The sequence below is a fragment of the Taeniopygia guttata genome, chromosome 2, assembly GCF_048771995.1.
Source record: "Taeniopygia guttata chromosome 2, bTaeGut7.mat, whole genome shotgun sequence".
In the NCBI taxonomy this organism is placed as follows: domain Eukaryota; kingdom Metazoa; phylum Chordata; class Aves; order Passeriformes; family Estrildidae; genus Taeniopygia; species Taeniopygia guttata.
Genome location: NC_133026.1, coordinates 102,683,871 through 102,704,344, shown reverse-complemented (window position 1 = coordinate 102,704,344; position 20,474 = coordinate 102,683,871). Strand labels below are relative to the sequence as shown.

Here is a 20,474-nt window from a genome sequence, read left to right as displayed (position 1 = left end):
ATGGTAATCATATTGAGAATAGTTACATAGCAATTTTATATACTTACCATTGTAGACATACTATAATCTGAGACACTTAAAAAATGTCACCAGAAAAGAAAAAAAAAAAATCATACATTATTTGAGTAGAGTCAGTAAGACTTCTAGATGATTGTTTGCTATTAAATAAACATCCAAGAATTTACAACTTGTGTTATCACAGAAAGCTTCTTTATTTTTCTGAAATGATAAAATTAATATGGCTGTTTCCAAGTCACAGTTGTTTGTTTTATTTATTTTAGAGTAGGAATTTCCAGTGTAACCACACAGGACCAAAAACTTGATGTACAGTGGCATTTAAAAATCTGTTACAATGTCCCGCTGTGGCCATGTGAATCTCCATTTAGGCATTGCTGCTTTATTAACCTTACAAAGAAGAGTGCAATATGGTAACAAAATTGTTATAATCATCCCGAATGACAACACAGCAAGCATAGTGCAGGATAGCCACACATACGATTCCTCTGTTCTTCTGGAGTTGTGATAAATATAATTTCACATATTTGTACAATATTTCACTTACCACTATAAGTGTCAATAAGTGGTGAGTTTGTTTTAAATACTTATAGATACCTTTTTGATTGCCTTATATTTCTAAGATACATACTTTTTTTGTGCTGAATAATGCATTCATTACTACAAACCCCATGAGCACACATTACTTCATGAGATTGTTTAGTAAGCATATAACAAGCCAAGGCTTCCAACCGTTTTTGATTTTCCAAGATATGAGACTTCTGATGGCACTGGTATTCTGACAATGATGGATATGTCTATTAAACAGTTGAGTAATAAATAATGTGCCTAATAGGACAGTAGCAAAGGGACAGTAAAGGGATATTGTAGAAGCACACAGTGGGAGGAGGAGAGGAATAGGCTCATATGAAGCAGTGGCAAAAGCCCAGATTCACTGGTTTTTGAAATTCTTCTTTTGCCAAAATGATTTATTAAAAAAAAAAAAAAATACATACAAAGAAACAGTTTCAAAACTATGTGAAGGTTATTAACATAATTATCAGTAACAAAAAACAAAACAAAACACAAAACAAAACCAAAAAAAAAACCCCACCCAATTAAAATAAAAAACCCCAAATCCAAACATATTTCAAAGGCCTGGGGACAAAAAGCATTTAAAAAGTAAAATAATTTCAAAGAAGTTGAGATGCTCTATATCTCTCCTTCCTGCAGCATTGTGAGTCCATGGCAAACACCATTTTGCACCACAGAGTCTCTCCAACAGGTTTGCTTTCCCTCATCCACCAGACTCAGAACTCCATCAGCCTCAGAACTGAGCCTTTATTCATGATCAGTTTTCTTAGGCTCTCAGAGGGCAAAAATGCAAAGAGTGCTCAGAAAAGAGTTGCCTCCCAAACAAAAGTGAACTGGTGAAAAAGCTAATGGTAAAAAAAAATACTATTACAAAAAACACATACATGCCTCAAGACCCAACTATTTTCACCTTTCAAAGTTCACTTGACTAAAAATTCACCCAGTGTCTACAGAAGTGGACCATCTGTGTACTTGCAATCCAGGTCAGTTTTCATTACTAGATTATTTGGAACACTTTCAATCAGGTTGAATTCCTCTTTGCATTTTTAAGTGAAAGAAGATTGAGCTAAATCACTATCTCGTATGAGTCAGTGCTGTTAAATTAAAGAAAAAAAAAAAAAGAAACCAAGCAGATTACAAAGACGTAATATTACAGTATGTGGTTATTTATGACTAAGCCTCTATCCAGGAGAAGGAATCTCAACATTGTCTAACACAAGCAATGGGACACAGTAATAGCCAATTATTTAACCCACAGTCTCTTTGAGGATTATCTAGCTGAGTAGAAAAGCCATTAAGAAAGTTTTTCAGGGCATCTTCATCTTTGTATTTGTAAAGCCAGGTGTATTACTACAGGAATCCATTTGAAGCAGAGCTACAAGCCATTTCTAGAATTAAATATACTGTTATTCATTTCAGATGTATAATAGTGCAATCATCATTACACAAAGGGAGCATAAAAGTGAAGGGTACATTTATTTAATTTTTATTTTCAGAAACATCATGGATTTCTTCAGCTATATAGAGCAGTTGAAAGGATAAGCTCTGTATTACCAGCCTCATGCTGTGCTATTTAATTTGAATCTTTGCAACAACTGCAAATATCTAACGTCACTTTACACCCAGCAGGTGAGAAATACCTACCATGACAGAATTCAGATACTGTATATTTTCATCCTTAAAGATATTAATATATTCAACTTCCTTTTTTTTTAAGACACTTCAGTCTTCACTTTCTGTAAATCAAGACCCAGCAAAGTTGCAAAACTGGAGCAAATGCTGGCCATCTCCTTATCTTCACACCAGTTCCTTTTCTTTCAATATCAAGAAAATTAAAAGGAATAGTTGAGGCACAAGTGATTTTTATGCAGAAGTATAGAAATATTTCAATATGTAGACTAAAACTTCAGTATTTAACTTCTTTTAAAAAAAGACGAAGATCATAGATATATGATCATAGTCATAGATCACAGTCACTGCAGTCTTACTGATTGCTTATTTTTTTCCCCAAGGTGAAAAAATAAACTGGTTCACAGAATTTACCAAATCCACTTTATACTGCCATTTCACATAGTTCATGTCTAATCAAAGCAAAATACAAACCCATGCTTCAAGGGAGCCTGAAAGCATTCTGCTACACCTAAAAATAAATGATTTCTTCAGTGAAGACAACTTCAGTGAACCCAGTAATTCAGAGAAGAGTTCATCCAGCTGAACTGACGTAAATGTTGCATGAAGAACTTAGCATGAAAGTGCACTGGCAACAAGCTTTTGAGAATAAACTCATATTATAAGACCTTGTGCTTGAAACTACTTTTACAGCTATGGTTATTGTTTCTGTTAAGAGGCACTGCATAAATAAGGAGTCATTCATCTAATGCACTTAATATTTCTCGGATAAGGACTATTGCAGTTTTACTTTATGTCTAGGTGTGATAATACTTTGGTTTGCTTTACAGCAGTAGCATTGCACTAGCAATACAGCTGATACTAAAGAGAAGGCTGAAAACACTTGCAGACTGGAGTTGAAAAGTCCCAGTCAGCTCCCTTACTTCTTTTCATGCTTCTTGGTAAGTTTTCCTCTTTCTAGTTGGAGGCTTGTACCAGTGTTCGTTCGCTTCTCCTTTTGCTGGCTCTCCTGGGAAACTTGTTGCACTGCTCGGAGGATAGCAGTCTGCACAATCTGCTTGCTGGCAATCTGCAGCTTAACTTCATCTTGCTCTGTCCCTGGCTTCTCACCTGCCAGAGCCAAACAAAAAAGAAAGGGAACTAAGAATCTGGGGCTAGTCCATGAAAACATGAAGGGCAGAAAAAGAGGAGGCAGGGAACAAAATCACAGTGTGACTGGGGACAGTTTATTACATAGGAAACCTGCCAATACTGAAGAAGATGAATTAGGGTGGAATTTGCCTATGCATGCTCAGCACCACAGGACTGAATGAAGGGGGAGATTTTGAGTCATACATTTCAATTACCCACTCCCCAGCACTGGGGACAGCTGTGACTTCACAGCTGAAACAAGAACAGATGTTTAAGAAGAAAGACAGGAAAGGAAGGTTTCCTCATGCAGCTGTGATTCACATCCATTTTGACTTCAGCTATGCTTCTGGATAGGGAATTGGACTTTATTTTGCAAGCCTGACATGTACTCCTTCACCACCTCATAGAAAAAAAACCCAACGTTTCATTAACCTTTCTTTTTACTTTTACTTCAGATTGAAAGCCCTCATCCATTAAATCCCAGTTGACTTCAAGGTACAAGATTTTGTTTTGTGCAGTTTCTTAACCCTTAGATAGATTTTCAAATATCTGGAAAACATTAAGAAATGCTCAGATTGCTCTAGGTAAAACAGATAACATTTTCTATGGCAACCTGTCAAATATGTATTTTTATGTGAACTTCCTTGTTTGGCTAAAGTGTTAAAATCTGAAGAAAAATGAAGCCATGTAGTAGGACTACTGACATCTGGTAATGAAGAAGAGTAGTTTATGTTGAGGTTTCTCTTTAGAAGTATTTTGACTCCTAACATAAGTGGCAATTTGGATAGTAAAGAATGTCTGTAATGGTCACAACTGATACTGATTAAAAAAATAATTCTGACATACACTTATTGGTATATAGGAAATGAGCTGCTAATTGAAAGGCTTAGACTAGGTGATACTGACATCACTAGATTTGATTTTAAAGTTTTTAAAGATACTCATCTCAGTTCTTTCTTAGTGACTGTTATGCTCAAGTATTGCATTACTTAGGATGTGTAGTTTACTCTCTGTTTTAATTACATATATTACATATATTAAGAATTGCGTCCTGAGAGAAATCAGAGTGAATTAAAGATCAGGTGCTTTTATGAGAGGTGCATATCTGAAATTGTGATTAATTCCCAGTGTTTCAATTTTTTTTTCAAGGAAACTTGGAAAACATAGAAAGAAAAGAAGAATCACTTGTTTCCTTAGGGAATATTCTATATGCTTGAGAGAAGAGAAAAGGTCCTTGACCTGGGTCAAAATAATGCCTGATGTCAATGCAGACTGGGCGGTGAATTTATTAACAGCAGATTTGTGGAGAAGTTATTGGGGATACTGGTAGACAAAAAGCTGGAAAAGAGATGGCTTGTAACCCAGAAATGTATGCTGGTCTTTACAAAAAGAGCATGGCCAGGAGCAAAGGGAGGTGATTCTATCCCTGTGCTCAGCTCCTGTCAGACTCTGGTGTACTGTGTCCAGGTCTGGAGTACTCATCACTGTAAAGACAAGTAAGAGGTTAAAACCTGTGAAAACATAGAAAAGTGTTTTAAACTTGAAAAGCTTACTGAAAAATTCACTTGAATTCTTGGTACAGTCAGCTTCCCTGATTCAGTTTTTTCCATTCCTCAGCACTTGAAATACTGTAGTTTTGGATGGAATTAAATGTTACTTAACAGGTACAGTATAGCTAATTCTTTACTGCTCAAATATGAACTCACATTTTATCACAAAACAAATTAGTCTTCTCGCTTGGCTGAAAAAGATCAGTCAACACATCCGATGCTCAGAAGATAACGTATTAACAAAAGCAGGGATAAACATGAAATTCTTAATAATAATGAAAATGTTGGAATAGACAATGAGGTACTATGAAATATAAAAAATTTGCCAATCCTCAAAGCCACAAACCCCCAGAATTTATCATTAAAACATACTGTCATTGAGCACATAGCTGCTGAAAATTACTGCTTGCTCTCCTTAAGGATCCTTCGTTATTTATTTGGTCCTTGCCAATTAATCTGATGTCTAAATATTTTTATTTTAGAAAGGTCATCCATAGCAACAGTCAGTTGAAAAAAAAGAAATTTCTAGTGCACTTCTCCCTGGGCTTTTCAGTTATTTATTCAAGAGCAAAACCTGTCTGAAAGCACCATACAGATAAGTGAGATGTAGAGTATGTCTGCTCAGCTCTAACTCATTAGATGATTCTTGTATTTGCTGAGATAACCAAGAACGGAGAACCCAAAACCTCTGGATTACCTCTGCCCATCCTCTGAGGGTTTAGGTATGCACAGAAAAGAAATGAAGCAGCTTGAATAAACTGAATCAATATTTGTGTAAAATAGTTAGGATGATAGCAAGCCAGATAACAAGAGATAATTGGCTTCAGACACAGAGAGAATCAAAGCTGTTGGCCTGGGGTGATGTGAACAATGAGCCCATTGGCAGCTTGTGTGAACCATCTAAATTAGAAACCAAGTAAAAATTATAGTTATTTTGGAGAGTGATATCTGACACTGTGTTTGACCCAGATATGAGCCTGTGTTGGGACCATTATTCATAGGAGCTGGACTGCCAGAAATTTCAAGCAGTCAAAAACAAATGTCCAGCTCCCCTGGGTATATGGTATCTATTACAGCTGGTCCAACAGGACAGGATCTAGATGGCAAGTGGTTCTAGATGACACTGCTTGAGTAGGAGTTAGACAAGATGACCTTTAGAGGTCCCTTCCAAACACAAACCTACTCAATTCCTGTGATTTTAGCTGGTTAGGCTGTGATAAATCACAACTTTTCCACTTCCTGAATGAGTAAACAGCAATCTCACAAAAAACTATCCCCAAAACATCCTCTTCCTCCAATTATTCATTTCAAGGAAAGCATTTCGCTAGTTGTTTTCTGAGAAGTTCATTTTTTATTGATACACTGGACCTACTCTGAACAAGAAGAAAGGAAAGCAGAGATGACTCATACAAGAATCCTAAAGGAGCTGAGCTGGAGCATATCTATGTCCACCTTGCTGAAATACAGACTGCTGTGGACATCCAGGCAGAAATTTGAGTGCCTATAGAATTAATTAGACACTTTAAGAACTGCACATTTTCAGTCAAGTGAATAAAAAGGCATAGCTCCTAATGGCTAGGTGTTTGGCATTTAGCTAATCAAAATGAGAGTTACTAGGATGATAAAATACAATTAATTTTTATCTACCATTTTTTAAGATTTGAAACATAACTGTTAAGTTAAAATTCCATGACAAATAGGAAGTACTTCATTTGAAGTAATTTCTGGGGAAAACTGGAATAACACCAGAAACACATGCTGCCTATTAGTTTTCCTTCTCTGAAGACTAAATTTTTCTCTTGAAAAGTTAGAAAATCTTTACTTGTTCTCCGTCTTTAGATCATACCCTGCATCCTAATTCTGTAAATAGAGAACTGAAATATGTGGGTTAAGGGATGTTAAATACAAGGCAGCAACTTTATCAACAACACATTATGAAGCCTCTTTAGCATGTTTTTATTACCTTGTGCTACTCTCAGTAATTTTATGCCAACTAAATCAGCAGATGAAAAGTAACTTTTAAACACTGGTCTGGTTCTGCAATCCAAAATACAGTTTGAGAGATCCAAAAAACATCAAAATCTTGGACTGACTGCAGGAATCAGTCACATATTCCACTTCTACCTAAAATTAGCCAGTTTCAAGGCATGTATCAATGCCTTGAAACTGGCTTGCTTAAGGATGTTCCCCATGAAGGGAAGTATGGCAGAAGTTTGAAAAAATATTAAAAATATTTGAATTAAATTCCAAATATTCAATTAATATAACTAATATTAGTTTAAGGCCAAGAACTCCTTGTGTATCAGACTTGATGTCCTCTGAGATGTTTCTACACTATTTAATATTCTAAAAAGGTCTACATGGAACAAAATAACTACAGAGAAAAAGCATTTAGAGATCAAATGTTTATGTAATTCACTCTGGTTGCACATGAGCCTTTTCTCATTTTTACACTTCACTTTCTTCAAAGTATCCTGAATCACTTCCTTTCCAGCTTGCAATCAAAGTAGTCTCCCACACTTTCTGTTGATATCCCCTGGAGCTATTTCCTTTCAGCTAGCTAGAAGTTAAATTTATTACACTTTTATAGAAACTCCTAGTAAATAACACTCAATAATGGGTAATATGTTTGAATCAACAGCTAAGCTCCCTACTGTATATTTTCCTAGGATTATTTGGAATACTATGACAGGCATAATCTTGTGAAGATGCAAGATCCACCAATCCCAGATCCACCAATCTCAGATCCACCAATGGTATCAATACACAGTGGGGAGTCAGAGACCTTTATAGTCACCCTTCCTCAAAGCTTGTAACATTTATTCTTCCTATAGGTTGTATAAACCACTTTGAACTTTAACTGTATCTAAAAATAAGAATAAAAATCATATTCCCCTAAACAAGCTTCTGACCAAATTAAAACTCAGAATTACGCATAATGCGTTGCCCTGTTAGCTACAATTTAAATTTATGCAACAATTTTGAAGCTGAAAGAGCCAAGAAGTAAATACATTTTTCTTCAAATTTACATAAGGGAAGCTTATAGTCTTTAACTAAAAACTTATCATTAGTTTTAGCAGTATATTGCTTTGGATTGCAATAATTAGTGATTATTCTTTCCTGCAGCACTGCAACACTAGAATTAGTTTTTAAATAAAAAGCATTGTTACTATTATTATTAGTTCAAGAAAAATACTGATCTCTGGAAAATCTATCTCAATTCTATTGAAAATTCTTACTGTAATTTTTATAACCCAGCTGACAGTACTAATGAAAATTTTAAATGGAATGAAAGTGTAAATAGACAAGACCATGATGATTAGACTTCATCAGAAGGTCCAGTGTGGATTCACGGGAGCTGTGTATACAGCAAAAAGCTGCATATACAGCAAAAAGCTGCATGTTATTATGTAAATTGTGTTTATAAACCACAGATATTGAAAAACCTTACAGAATCTGGCAGGTTTGTAATGACATCATGTATGTGTGAATGTTGTAATAATTAACAGTAACATTCTTTGCATCAACATTGATATTCTTCTACAAGAAGTTCTTTAGCTTCCCTTTGTCATTAGGCAGTAATGCATCTCTCCATCTTGTTGGCCACAGCATGGAAGCTCCAGGTGAGACTCCTCTGGTGAATATTTTGTAACTTGTGAATTGGTTAAAAAATCTCCTTCTTTGATTTGCTTTAGAGGTTGGTGTTGGTATGAGTGCTTGCCCCTCTAAGTTTCCACAGTGCTGGGATTTCAGCACAAGAAGCCTAATTTGAGGAAGAGATTCACAATCAGGAAATGTTGATGAGTCATGTTAATTACATCCAGAATGAATGAATATGGCAATCAGCCAGGGCTGAAGACTTTCCAACACATGTGCACAAACCAACTTTGCACATGAGAGTCATTAAACTATTTTACAGAATTAGAAGCCAAATTTGTCTCAATGTCAGTAATGATGCCAGCTCAGAGATCTCATTAAAAGGTCCTACAATGAAGGTGCAAATTTAATATTAAAAAAAAAAAAAAAAAAAGAAGTAATGCACTAGAGTTAATTCTGTCCAGTACAATTTCTCATGCTCTAAAATAGAGCCCAGTGAGGTCCTGACTAATAGCTGTCAAGCACCAGGAGGCAATACTCACCCTGATTCCTTGAAAATGAAGAGAGGACACTGAACATATCAGAAATGCCAGAAGTACCTTAATGCAGGACCCTGTGTTTTTCCAATTTCCTAATATGCTGTGTGCAGGGAATTGCCACATTGACTTTCCCTAGAAAAGTTAAGGTTCAGTTCAGGTTTATTTTCTGCCCTAACCTCACTCCCAATTCCTTCTGTCCAACCAGCATGGAAGAGGAACTGTATCATGAAGGGGGGCAGCACAGACCACTTTGCTCTTCAAAATAAACTTTAAGAATGAAGCTGGAATAACTCTGCTCTGAATACAAATGGAGGAGGAATATAAGCGCAGAAGAGAAGAGCAGAAATGCAGATAAGCTGTCTCAAAGGACATACTAATATCTACAGAGCAATACTTCATTGTACTTTTTTCTTCAGACATTAGCTATATATCTCAGCTCAGGTTTTGTAATTTTTTCCCACTGAGTTTTTACTATTTCTTAGGAGATAAGAATCCTCTTTTGTTTCTTTTTTTATTTTGTTTTGTTATATAAATCTATCTTTTTACCGACTCCAGCAAGTTATTTCATACTATTTGAAATATGCTAGTGAAAATTAATTTTTTTAGATTAAGAGATTGCTGAGACCTATCTATTCTTAAGAATTTTTTCAAAGTTTTATTAAGATTTCTTGCCATAGTTCAATAATATTAACTAAAAGCAGATTATACACTTCAATCTATATATTTTCTAGGTATTTTCACATATAGGAATAAATTCACTCCTTTAGGACTGCATCTTTCAGCTTTGAAGACTGAACATAGTTCAAAATACTAGTCACTGACAATTGTGCCACACCCAAACCCAAAAATGTGATATGCAGATTTTGGTCCCAAAAGGAATATTTCTGGATTCAATACTGTAAACTAAGATTAATTTAACAGAATTTTTGAGTCTTAGGCTGCAGTTTAGTGTATTAAAAAGAAGATATTCCCTAAAGAGCATCTGGGACCAGTTGCTTCAAAGTTAATGAAAAATTTATATTCTCTTCATCTGCACAATTTTCCTACTTCTTTTAGAGAACACCTTTCAAATACTAAAATAAGAAACCTCTCTACACCAAAAACTGTGATTCTTCCAAGGTGGGAGAGGTCCAGTGGCACAGACACAGGTGACCCATATCATAGAATCATAGATTGGTTTGGGTTGGAAGGGAGTTTAAAGAACATCTAATTCTAAACCCCCTGCCCTGGGGCATCCAGAACCTCTCTAGGCAACTTTTTTCTATACCTCACTATCCTCATAGTGAAGAATTTCTTCCTAATATCTAATCTAAACCTTCCCCCTTTTAGTTTAAAACCATTCCCCTTTGTTTTATTACTATCTGCCCATGTAAAGAGTCACTCTCCCTGCTTTTTATAAGCCCTTTTTATGCACCGGAAGGCTCCCTGCAGGTCTCCCCAGTGTCTTCCCTTCTCCAAGCTGAACAACCCCTACTCTCTCAAACTGCCTTCATTGGAGAAGTGCTCCAGCCCTCTGTTCATCTTTTTTTCCGCTTCTCTGAGCCCACTCTAACAGGTCCATGGCCTTCTTGTGTTGAGGATGCCAGATGCAGCACTACAGGTGGGATCTCACCAGAGTGGAGTAGGGGAACCACCTCCCTTGACCTGCTGAGCACGCTGCTTTTGATGTAGCCCAGGATTTGGTTCGGTTTTGGGGCTGTAAGTGCACATTGCTGTCTCACATCCAGTTTTTCATCCACCAGTACCCCAAGACCTTCTCATCATGGCTGCTTTCAATGAGTTCTTCTTCCAGTCTGTGCTCATCTCTGGAATTGCCTCAACCCATGTGCAGTACTTTGCACTTGGACTTGTTGAACTTTATGAGGTCCTCAAGTTTGTCCAGGTCCCTCTGGACAGCATCCCATTCTTCTGCTGGGCCAACTGCACAGCCAGCTCAGTTTCGTGTCATCTGCAAACTCACAGAGGGTGCACTCAATCCCACTGCCTGTGTCCTTGATGAAGGTATCAAAGAGCATCACTCCCAAGGTGGGGCCCTGAATGACATCACTCATCATCTGACCCCCCTCTGACTTCTATTTTCTACAGTTCAGGTGCTCAGAGATTCCTATCTAAAAAGAAAACATTAAGCACAGAAATCTAAATAACATTTATGTAGGTCTTCTGAATCTGTATCAAAACCCTCATTTCGATTCTCATCAAAAAACAGCTTTTGTTTTAGAAGACTTACAATTTCCACCACAGTAGAGCATAAGTAAAGCGCAAGTTTTCAATGGGAGTTTATTTTGCTAGCTGCTGTGTTTGTAGTTCTACAACTTTTTGTGGGTTTTGGTCTTAAAGAACTATGTACAGGTTAATTAAAATTTGCAATATCTGAACCTGCTTTTTTTTTTTAAGTCTAAAAAATGGAGAAAAGGTTACATAACCTGTAAAAACCCAGCAAACATTCTGCTCTAGCCGGTGAAAACATCCTGCTACATTTTACATATATTTGAATTTATACCAGATTATTCAGAGTCAAAAATTGTCTGGCCAAATGTTAGGTGAAGCAGAGCTCTTCTCTAGCTCTAAAATAAACCCCAAACCCCATGATAAAACCACCCAGGAAAAACATCATCCCCCCCAAAAAAAGCCGTAAATTTGCAAATGCACAGCAGTACAGGGAAAAAAAAATAATCCCTGTTTATTGTAGAATGTGAATGGAGTATGAAAGCTGTAAATACAGCTATTAGCAACTGAGACTGAGATTATACATACTTATTTATTTATTAATTTGTATTTGTATATGTAGAATCTCAGAATTACAGAATATGCTGAGTTGGAGGGGACCCATCAGGATCATTGGGTCCAACTCCTGCCTTGTTTAGGACAACCCCCAAGAGTCACACCATGTGCCTGAGAGTGTTGTCCAAATACCTTTGAACCATGTCAGGCTTGGTGCCGTGACCATTTCTCTGGGGAAATACTCATTTCCCTTGGGTACATACACATGCAATTATATACACAAAGTCATGACAGAAAGTAAACCAAAGATTATATAAACCTAAAAGGCACCTTGAAAGAGCAAAACCCATTTTTGGTATTTTTAATTTCATAGATGTAATCTTGACAGAATCTCCCTACAACAGGATGACATCACATGTTGTTTTCCACTCTTGGAACTGATTCTCTCTCTTCCCAGAGAAATATTTTCTGCTATATTAAGAAAACTTACTTCAAGACAAAATGTAATATCAATCTGCAGGTATTTAACAGAATTGTTAATGGATATGCAACCCCTCTGTACTGATATGGATATGCAACCCCTCTGTACTGATACATGAGTGGATTCACTGCCCAAAACCAGAAAATACAGGGTTGGTTATTCTATCAAATATACATATTACAAAGTGAAGCAAATGTAAGTAATCCACAGGAGGCTATGTCTGCCTCACCACTAGTGAAATGCCTGAGTAGAACATGACTCGAATTTACTTCTTCAGGGAAAAAAAATTCAAATTCTCTTGAAGGAAGGAAGACAGCATCTCCTGGAAAGAAAACTACAGGATTTGCAAGGGCAGACAACAGCAACACAGAGCTCACCTCCCCTGACTTCCATGGCAAGGCACTCTAAAGGAACCTGAAGCACATTAAGGCTATTCAGGTCAGATTTTCATTTCTGCTAACATCAGTAAGGACTCTGTTCCAATTGACATCCACTAAAGTTCTGTAGAATCTTTAAAGTTATTATGTAAAAAACATGATGCAGATGGCCAACTGATAGTCAAAAACTTCACAGAAGCTATAAATAAATTTAAATGCATTGCTTGCACCTTATTTTTGCTTAACCTACTATTTGTAACACAATGTATTATATCCTTAAAAAATCTTTAACAGACAAGATTGGAAGTATATGAAAAAATCTATCTTTCACTGTATTTTACTGTAAGGGCATTTATTTCCATTATCACAATAAAACATATAAGATTGGAATGATACTATTTATGTCTGTAATAAGTACAAGAAAACAATTCACCTGCAAGAATAATGACTTGGACGAACAAACTCTAGAGGTCAGTGTAACTCATTCCTTTTCTACATTCATGATTTGACTTTCCTGTTCAATAAATGGTTCCAGTAAGGATGTTAATAAGGACTATATCACTTATTACCACTATCCCCCAACTATGAACAACGCCTTTAATATAGGCCATACACAGCCACTGTGATAACAAAATTCTTCTCACACCGAACCTGAATAGGGTTCAATCCTGAGACAGCAAAGTGAAAGGTGTCAGCCTCGCTTATTAAAGACTTCAGTTCTGTTAAAAATTATTTGAAAAAATAAATTCTGTACCATTTTTCAAATACCATGTTTATTTGTACTTTAAAGAAAGATTGTACCTAGGACTGTTGATTATTTTCTTAACTTACTAATTTCATCACATTTCTGAATATCTATGAACTAAATTTCTTTCACTTCACCAATGAGGTCTGCTAGTGGAGTTTCACAGCAGGGGAAAGATCAATGTGTCACTAGGAAAAGGTCAGCACAAGAAGCATTTTTCTTCAGCAAAAGAGAATAAGGAATCTCCTCCTATATGATTTCTTCCTACCAAGTGGCAAACACAGGTAGGAAGAACTGGTATTGTTGAGAGCTGTAAATGCTTTCAGACACTTTTGGGCAGCAACTCAGTGGCCTCCATACTCACTACCAGCTATAACAAATACTGGACAAAACTTCCACTATATGACAGCATGAGGTTGGCAAATAGTTTTGTTTTTCACTTTCAAATTATGTCCTACACATGGACTTTATCAACATGAAGCTATCAAATAAGAATCCTATATGTATACACTTTTACATTTTTTATTAAAGATTTTTGGGGGGGACTGCAGAACTTAGAGCATTAGCAGAATGTAGCATAGCAGTTAATAAGGGCAAGGACTGTGTCCTGCCTTGTTCTCATGGATGAAAGACACTCCATAACTGAGTGCCAGAGTACCATAGTCAGCACAAACACTGGAGATATCCCACAACAGGGTACCTTCGAAGAAGTTAATGATAGCATTTTTTGCATTCATGAACAGGCCCTTCCATACTGTCTTGATCTGGGTATTGTGGTCAGGAATCTGCAATAGTACCTGTAACACTATAAATAGGGAAAAAAAAAAAAAAAAAGAAAAAATATGTCAAGAAATTTCACACCTTCACATTCTGCAACACAACAGGTTGTTGTTATCCCAGCTTTTCCACTGGAGAAGATCAGGACTATTCAGACCAGTAAGAACATCTGTTTCCGTATGCAGCTGCTATGTCTTCAATTGCAGTGTAATGAGATTCCTAAAATGTTTGGTACAGGATGCATTTCTGATCTTCAGTGTCATTATACAAGTCTGCTATGTTTCTCCCAGCTTTAAAATGTTAAGAACAGCTGTGCTGATGAAAAGCTTGTTGAAAGCCTACTGGTGTTGCTGTTGCACGAAAAAGGCGCTGAGCTATGAACATTCTGATTTCTCTGATGTCTATCTTTAAACTTTGTGTTGACACATTTTTTTTAACACAAAAATATTGATACAAAAATTAATTCTAAATCCTCCTTCTTTTAGAACTATAGGGTGTTGAGTAAAGCATCTGAGTTTCTAGTTATAGAGAAACTGTCAGGTAAAAGGTATTCTTCAAATTACACTGACAAATAACAAGATTAACCTGAAAGATGAAATCACACAATTCAAACAGGCATAAACTTAAGAAAGGGAGTGTTTGACCTGAAACAACCTGTCAATGTAAATATTCCAATCTTTCTTGAGGTATTCAGTTCAAAATGGATTCATTTCTAAAATAAACTATGCCAACAAACAAACAAATAAACAAGAAACAAAAAAAAAATTCACAGCTTTGTACTGGATGAAACAATTATGGCCTGCAGTGATGAGACTCTATTATTTGGTTATTTTATTTATGGCTTTACAGAGTAGGAGTAAGACATAAGTGTTTGAGTGATTTGTGCAAAATAGCATCAGAAAAAAGTCTTGAAGCATGAAAAACACCTTTGTATTGTGTTTGTTCAGACAAACCATAAGTAAAGAGTATTTTTTTTATCTTTGCATTAGGAAAGCATTTTGGAAATGAAAAGAAGCAAGGAATATGCCCAAGGTAATTTTGGAAAAGTAAAAGTCTGCAAAAAACTGACTTTGATCAGCAACATTTAAAGTTACTGTTAAATCTGGTAAATACTGATATTGGAAGTGATCACATCTTTGTAAACTAATGGTCTGCTATCAGCAGAAAACTTGCTGCATAATCTAATTTTTACTAATGTGTTAGAACAAATAAATTATTTAATTCCTCTTCCTTTCTTACCTCACAATATCATATATTTAATCTGTGGAATTATTTATAGTTACCAGTATTTTATTAATCTGGCGGTGATATTTTTTAAAATTCTGTAATACACTCTTCTAAAGAAAATTTTTTTTTAAAATTTCATAAGATCTGCCAATTGAAAATTATTACTTCTCTCTGCTTTTTGATGCAATCCTTGAAACTTCATGCTTCTCTACTGCAGTCTTATATGTACATCCATCCTTATATGAAATTTAAAATAATACACTGTTATTTACTTCTCAAACTGCCTAAAGTGTTTCAGTTCAGGAAAAGTAAAGAAACTAAACCTTGTAATGCATAGCTTGCATGAATTTCATGTATCATGCCCCCATTCTAAGAGCAGCACAACATGTGTGAATTATCCAAGAAAATGAATGCCCAGACATCTCACAGAGTTTGGACTGCATTTCCTATACATCAGCACATCATTAATCAATCAGCACAAGACAGCACAATGAAGCCCTAGTCAAATTAAACCAAGAAAAGAAAAAATGCACCCTTAATTCCTTTTCTGGAACAGTCTCAATGTTAATTTCAAGAGGGATGGAAAATATTAATAAATGAAGAAAATGAAGAATACATTTTGCATACCTACAAATAGCAGTACACTGCCTAAAATGAGCCAGGAGGTCTTATTTTGGCATGGAATACTGGCCATTTTATAATATTTTTTCTATCTACCTATCTCAATAATAGCTAGTCTTCTTTGGAGGTTTTTTAAATTTTGTGCTGCTTTGTTATGTAATTTTTTCAACATACGAGATGTAAGATTTAGGGAGTTGATGATTAACAGCAAAGTATGTATTCAGTAAATAGTCAGCAAAGGCTTCACCTTTTAAAGTTATTTAAACTTGATAAGCTGCTTCTACTTAGTAGTTTATAAATATAGCCCATTAATTCAGAGTTCTGAAATAACATATCCAAGACCTTAAGAAAAAGACCATTATCTTATTCATCTGCAAAATCTTATCTTTGTTATCAATTAAAGTACTTCCATATTTTTTGTTTATGGAAGAGAATTTCCTCTTGATTGTTGTTTTGTTTTCTTTTTTCTATCCCATCCTGGAAGTTTATCAGTCTGACCCTAACAATTTACAGTTAGATAAATTTTTACTTACTCTGCCTTCACACCCCAGCAAATAAATGGAACAGAAAATGAGGTCATTCATCATAGTGAGATAAAATCAGAAAGTTGACTGAAGAAATGAATGTCAGTTTCTTATCAGACTTACAGTATTTTTATATCATATGGCCTTAAGTACTATGAAGATGCTAAAGATGCATAAACCTCTTTTTTTTTTTTTTTTTTTTTTTAAATATATTCTGAAGAGATAATGCCAGGGAAGAAAAGCAATGAAAAATTGGAGTCTACTCAGGCTTACTCTGTTTGAACCCAAAAGATTGTTTTATCATCTCTTTTAAAAATTTCCATTTAGTTGCTCTATGTATTTTATGACAACATTTATAAGGCTTTTCTTTGAGTAAAGGAAAACTGAAGAATGACTATATATAACAGTTTTGGACAAAGGATTTTTTTCCATCTGTGGATTAGAGTTGTGAAAAGAACAATTCATGCAGTTATTAATGAGCTTTGGGGTTTGTTCTTTTTCAGCCTTTAGAGAAAAAACATGCATGTTTTCATTATTTTAGCAGTAATGTCTTCCTGAAGTATTCCAGTCCCACAGAGCATTTTAAAAACTTGTACAGTTAATGGTGACAGTGGGACAGACAAAACGAGTTCAGGAAAGAACTAATGCTGAAAAGTTTATCACAAAAAGCAGTGGATCATTCTATTAAGATAAATAACTTCCTCCTAATTTCAGAACATGATGTAAACATGAACATATGAAATTGGAGAGCAACCAGGCAGTTAAGTAGACAAAATTAATGAGATTATTGAAAAGAGACACTATTTTTTTCAAAAAATGAAACTGAATTGAGTTAGCAAAGTCAGTCCCAAGATTTTTTTTTTTTTTGAGTATAAAAGATCTTTTATATGAAAGTTTTTTTATATGAAAGTTTTTTAATATGAAAGCTTCTGGATTCTTACCCTTTCAGAGACTGGATATAGAATTTCACGGAAGATAAAACTTCTGTTAACTTTGCAAAACAAAGGTATTAATAGTTATTAATTGTCACTGTTCACTTTCTCTTTTCTATTGACCCACTATTTTACTGAAAGTTATACATCTTTAATAAAGTTATTTTCAAGTCATGTCCTTACAGAAGATATTACGCGTGACTTACATTTACACCCTGGAGCTACTGGGCCTTTTGTTACTCTCATGCTTTTCTCAACAACCAACTGCCTATTTCCAAGCAGAATGTATCAAATCCAATTAAAAATTGGTTCTTTTATGGGTAACACAAAAGTATACTATGCACTACAGATTCTGCACTCTTATACAGTGAGATCTCACATTAGACATGAACTGCTGAAATCTTAAATTTTGTTCCAGTAAAAAACTGGACTAATCAAACTTTCTGTTCTCTTTCATTCAAATACTTATTTTGTTTTGAGGGAGAGGAAAGAGGAAATGAAATTTGTAAATTATCTCCATGAGCTTCAGGGATGGTCATATTGACAGCCACTAGTGCGGGTGCAGAGGGGGACTCACTCACCAGTTACTGAAAGGCCACATCCCCCTTCGTGACCCTTTAAGGCAGTCTGACAAGCACAGCACCCTGCAGACTTCTATAGGAGGCTCCTGTCCCTGGTGAGAACCACAGGGGTGACCCTCATAACCTTTGGATCCACAGCTAAAGAAATCCTAAGCTAAACCACCTCCTTTGAACCTACCTGCCTCTGCCTGCTGGCAGCTCTGCCTCACGCACTACCCACTCCCCACAGCAGCTCTCTGGCACAGCCGGGGCCTTCTTGCGAGGCTACCCAGCTGGGATCGGGATGCAGCTGCCCTTACCTGGAGCGAAAACCATGGTGTCGCCCAGGCAGAGCGGCTCAGCACCTCGGACAGCTCCCGGCCCCGCCGGGCTCAGCACCTCGGACAGCTCCCGGCCCCGCTGGGTCAGCACCCGGACGTCGTCCGGCTCTCCTGAGAGCAGCACCACGGACAGCGCCCGTCCCGCCGGGCTCAGCACCTCGGACAGCTCCCGGCGCCGCCGGTCTCAGCACGTCGGACAGCGCCCGGCCGCGCACGGCGGCGGAGGCGGCCGCGGTCCCTCCCTCCACAATGCGGCGGGGCGGGGAAGGGGCCGGGGCGCCCGCACGGACACACACACGCACACACACGCACACACTCTCTTTCTCTCCCCCGCTGTCTCTGCCAGGGAACCATCATTGCCATAACTCCTTACCCTGAAGTGGCAGCAGGGATAAGGGCAAAAAGGAGAAAGGCAATAGCAATCTGCCCGGCACGGAGACTGGCTTATTGTTCCCAATTACCCCTCTCCACAACAGTCCCACTGCCTGACATTTTGGGGTGCGCTGCTTTCACTGCAAGCAGACACCACTGGTAATAGGCTTCATCAACACTGTACTTTGTCACAGCATTTTTGCTTGCAAAAGCTCAGATGCTGAGGAATTTATACTCTGATTTCACAGGCCTGTTAACCCAGCTGTACCAAACAGCAGCACTTTATGAGGCACCATGAATATTTTGGCATATAAAAGATGACATCAAGGCAAAACAGTAAAGAAAATAATGAATAGTAATAAAATAAAGATGATGAGGGTCAAAAGCAGAAGATTAATTATAATTCCCTACGATCTTTTATGTTTCAGGTTTCATTTACATTTTTTTTGTATAACCTACAGTCAGATTTCCTTTGAACCATGAACTTCTACAGCAGAAGTGAGAAACACACAGCCAGATGGGACAAGCTTTACAAAAACTAATTCTCCTCTTTAAGCCTAACTTGAAAGAGGGATTTTGAAAAACATTATCAGTGCAAATTCTAGAAAGTAAATTTTTAAAAAAAGCATAAATTTTGGCATGTATATATTTGCAATGTGCAATATATTTTCCAATCACATTTTCCTAACCTAAGATATTCTTACAAGCTTATTTCATTCTTTTCATAGTCAAGCATTTCACAAACACAGAATTCTCCAATTAACCTGGGATGCTTGAAATCTCAAAATAAGGCCTTATTCTTAAAATACAGGTACAGAAAAGCACTGACCTCCTTAAATAATATTGCTTATATACTTCAGCAAGAACTCAAGAGTGGCATCACTGTCAAAGTTAAACAACTAATCATCTGGTGGTAGACTGTTTTTTTGTTTTATTGTTGGTTTGGTTTTTTGGGGTATTTTTGGGTGGTTTTTTGGGGGGATTTTTTTTGTTGGTTTTTTTTTTTTTTTTGAGGGAGGCTTGTTGGATTTTTGTTTTTTTTTTTTAAGTGTGTAACATCATTACTCCTTGGGAATGCCTTCCATATTTATCTTCCCTTACCATTTCTAGTATCCAGTTTCTGAATATTCCTTTTATTCCCCTTAGCAGGATCAGCTCATTTATTGCTATTTGTTTCCCTCTTCTGTCTAATATATTAGGGATCAGTTTCATCTCTCTCAGATGGCAACTGAATGAACAAACATAAACATACCCCTGGTTGCTCAGGAATGGTGTTCCCCTTGAAAATGTGACTTCAAAAATCTCTATTCTAACCTTTCCTCACCTATCATTATTCTCAACCAGCTAAAGTATGGGAACTAACAGGGTACCTAAGAACTCAATTAGAAGTTTCAACTAGAATTACAATTTCTAGTAAAGGTATCCCACACAAAATACAGAAACAAATGCAGTCAGCAATATTCAGCATTTCTAAGAAAAAAGTGAAGGATACCCCATAATCTTTAGAAAATCATAATTGATCCATAATCTGAAAAGAATACAAGAAAACTTACATTGGTATTTTTATGATATATCCATTACGTAGCCCTTAATGCTTGATGGAGAGTTATCCATCATTTAAAAAAGGTATTAAAGCACTTCTGAAAAAAAAATTCTATTGGATGTATTTCTATTACATACATTCTCAAATTATATGGATGCTTTTAAAGGATTGTGTTTTGAGATGGTGGAGCAGCTTGCTAAAAGATTTTTACGACAATAA

The 20,474-nt window shown here is 36.4% G+C and overlaps 1 protein-coding gene across 7 annotated transcripts in view; it reads right to left on the bottom strand.

The window, feature by feature from the left end:
* Positions 1-19,667, bottom strand: part of AKAIN1 (A-kinase anchor inhibitor 1) — a 44,812-nt gene extending 25,145 nt beyond the window's left edge. The window contains exons 1-4 of one of the 7 annotated variants that reach the window (XM_072924532.1): positions 18,532-19,637; positions 18,320-18,497; positions 14,059-14,163; positions 3,141-3,327 (exon numbers count right to left, since the gene is read on the bottom strand). In XM_072924532.1, the coding sequence (XP_072780633.1) occupies positions 3,141-3,327; positions 14,059-14,163; positions 18,320-18,335 (308 nt within the window). In that variant the 5' untranslated portion in view covers positions 18,336-18,497; positions 18,532-19,637. Of the gene's footprint in view, positions 1-188; positions 3,328-14,058; positions 14,164-18,319 lie in introns of those variants that run through there. The other 6 variants (XM_072924533.1, XM_072924535.1, XM_030266037.4 and 3 more) reach the window with 6 other exon arrangements.
* Between the last annotated feature and the right edge of the window lie 807 nt (positions 19,668-20,474).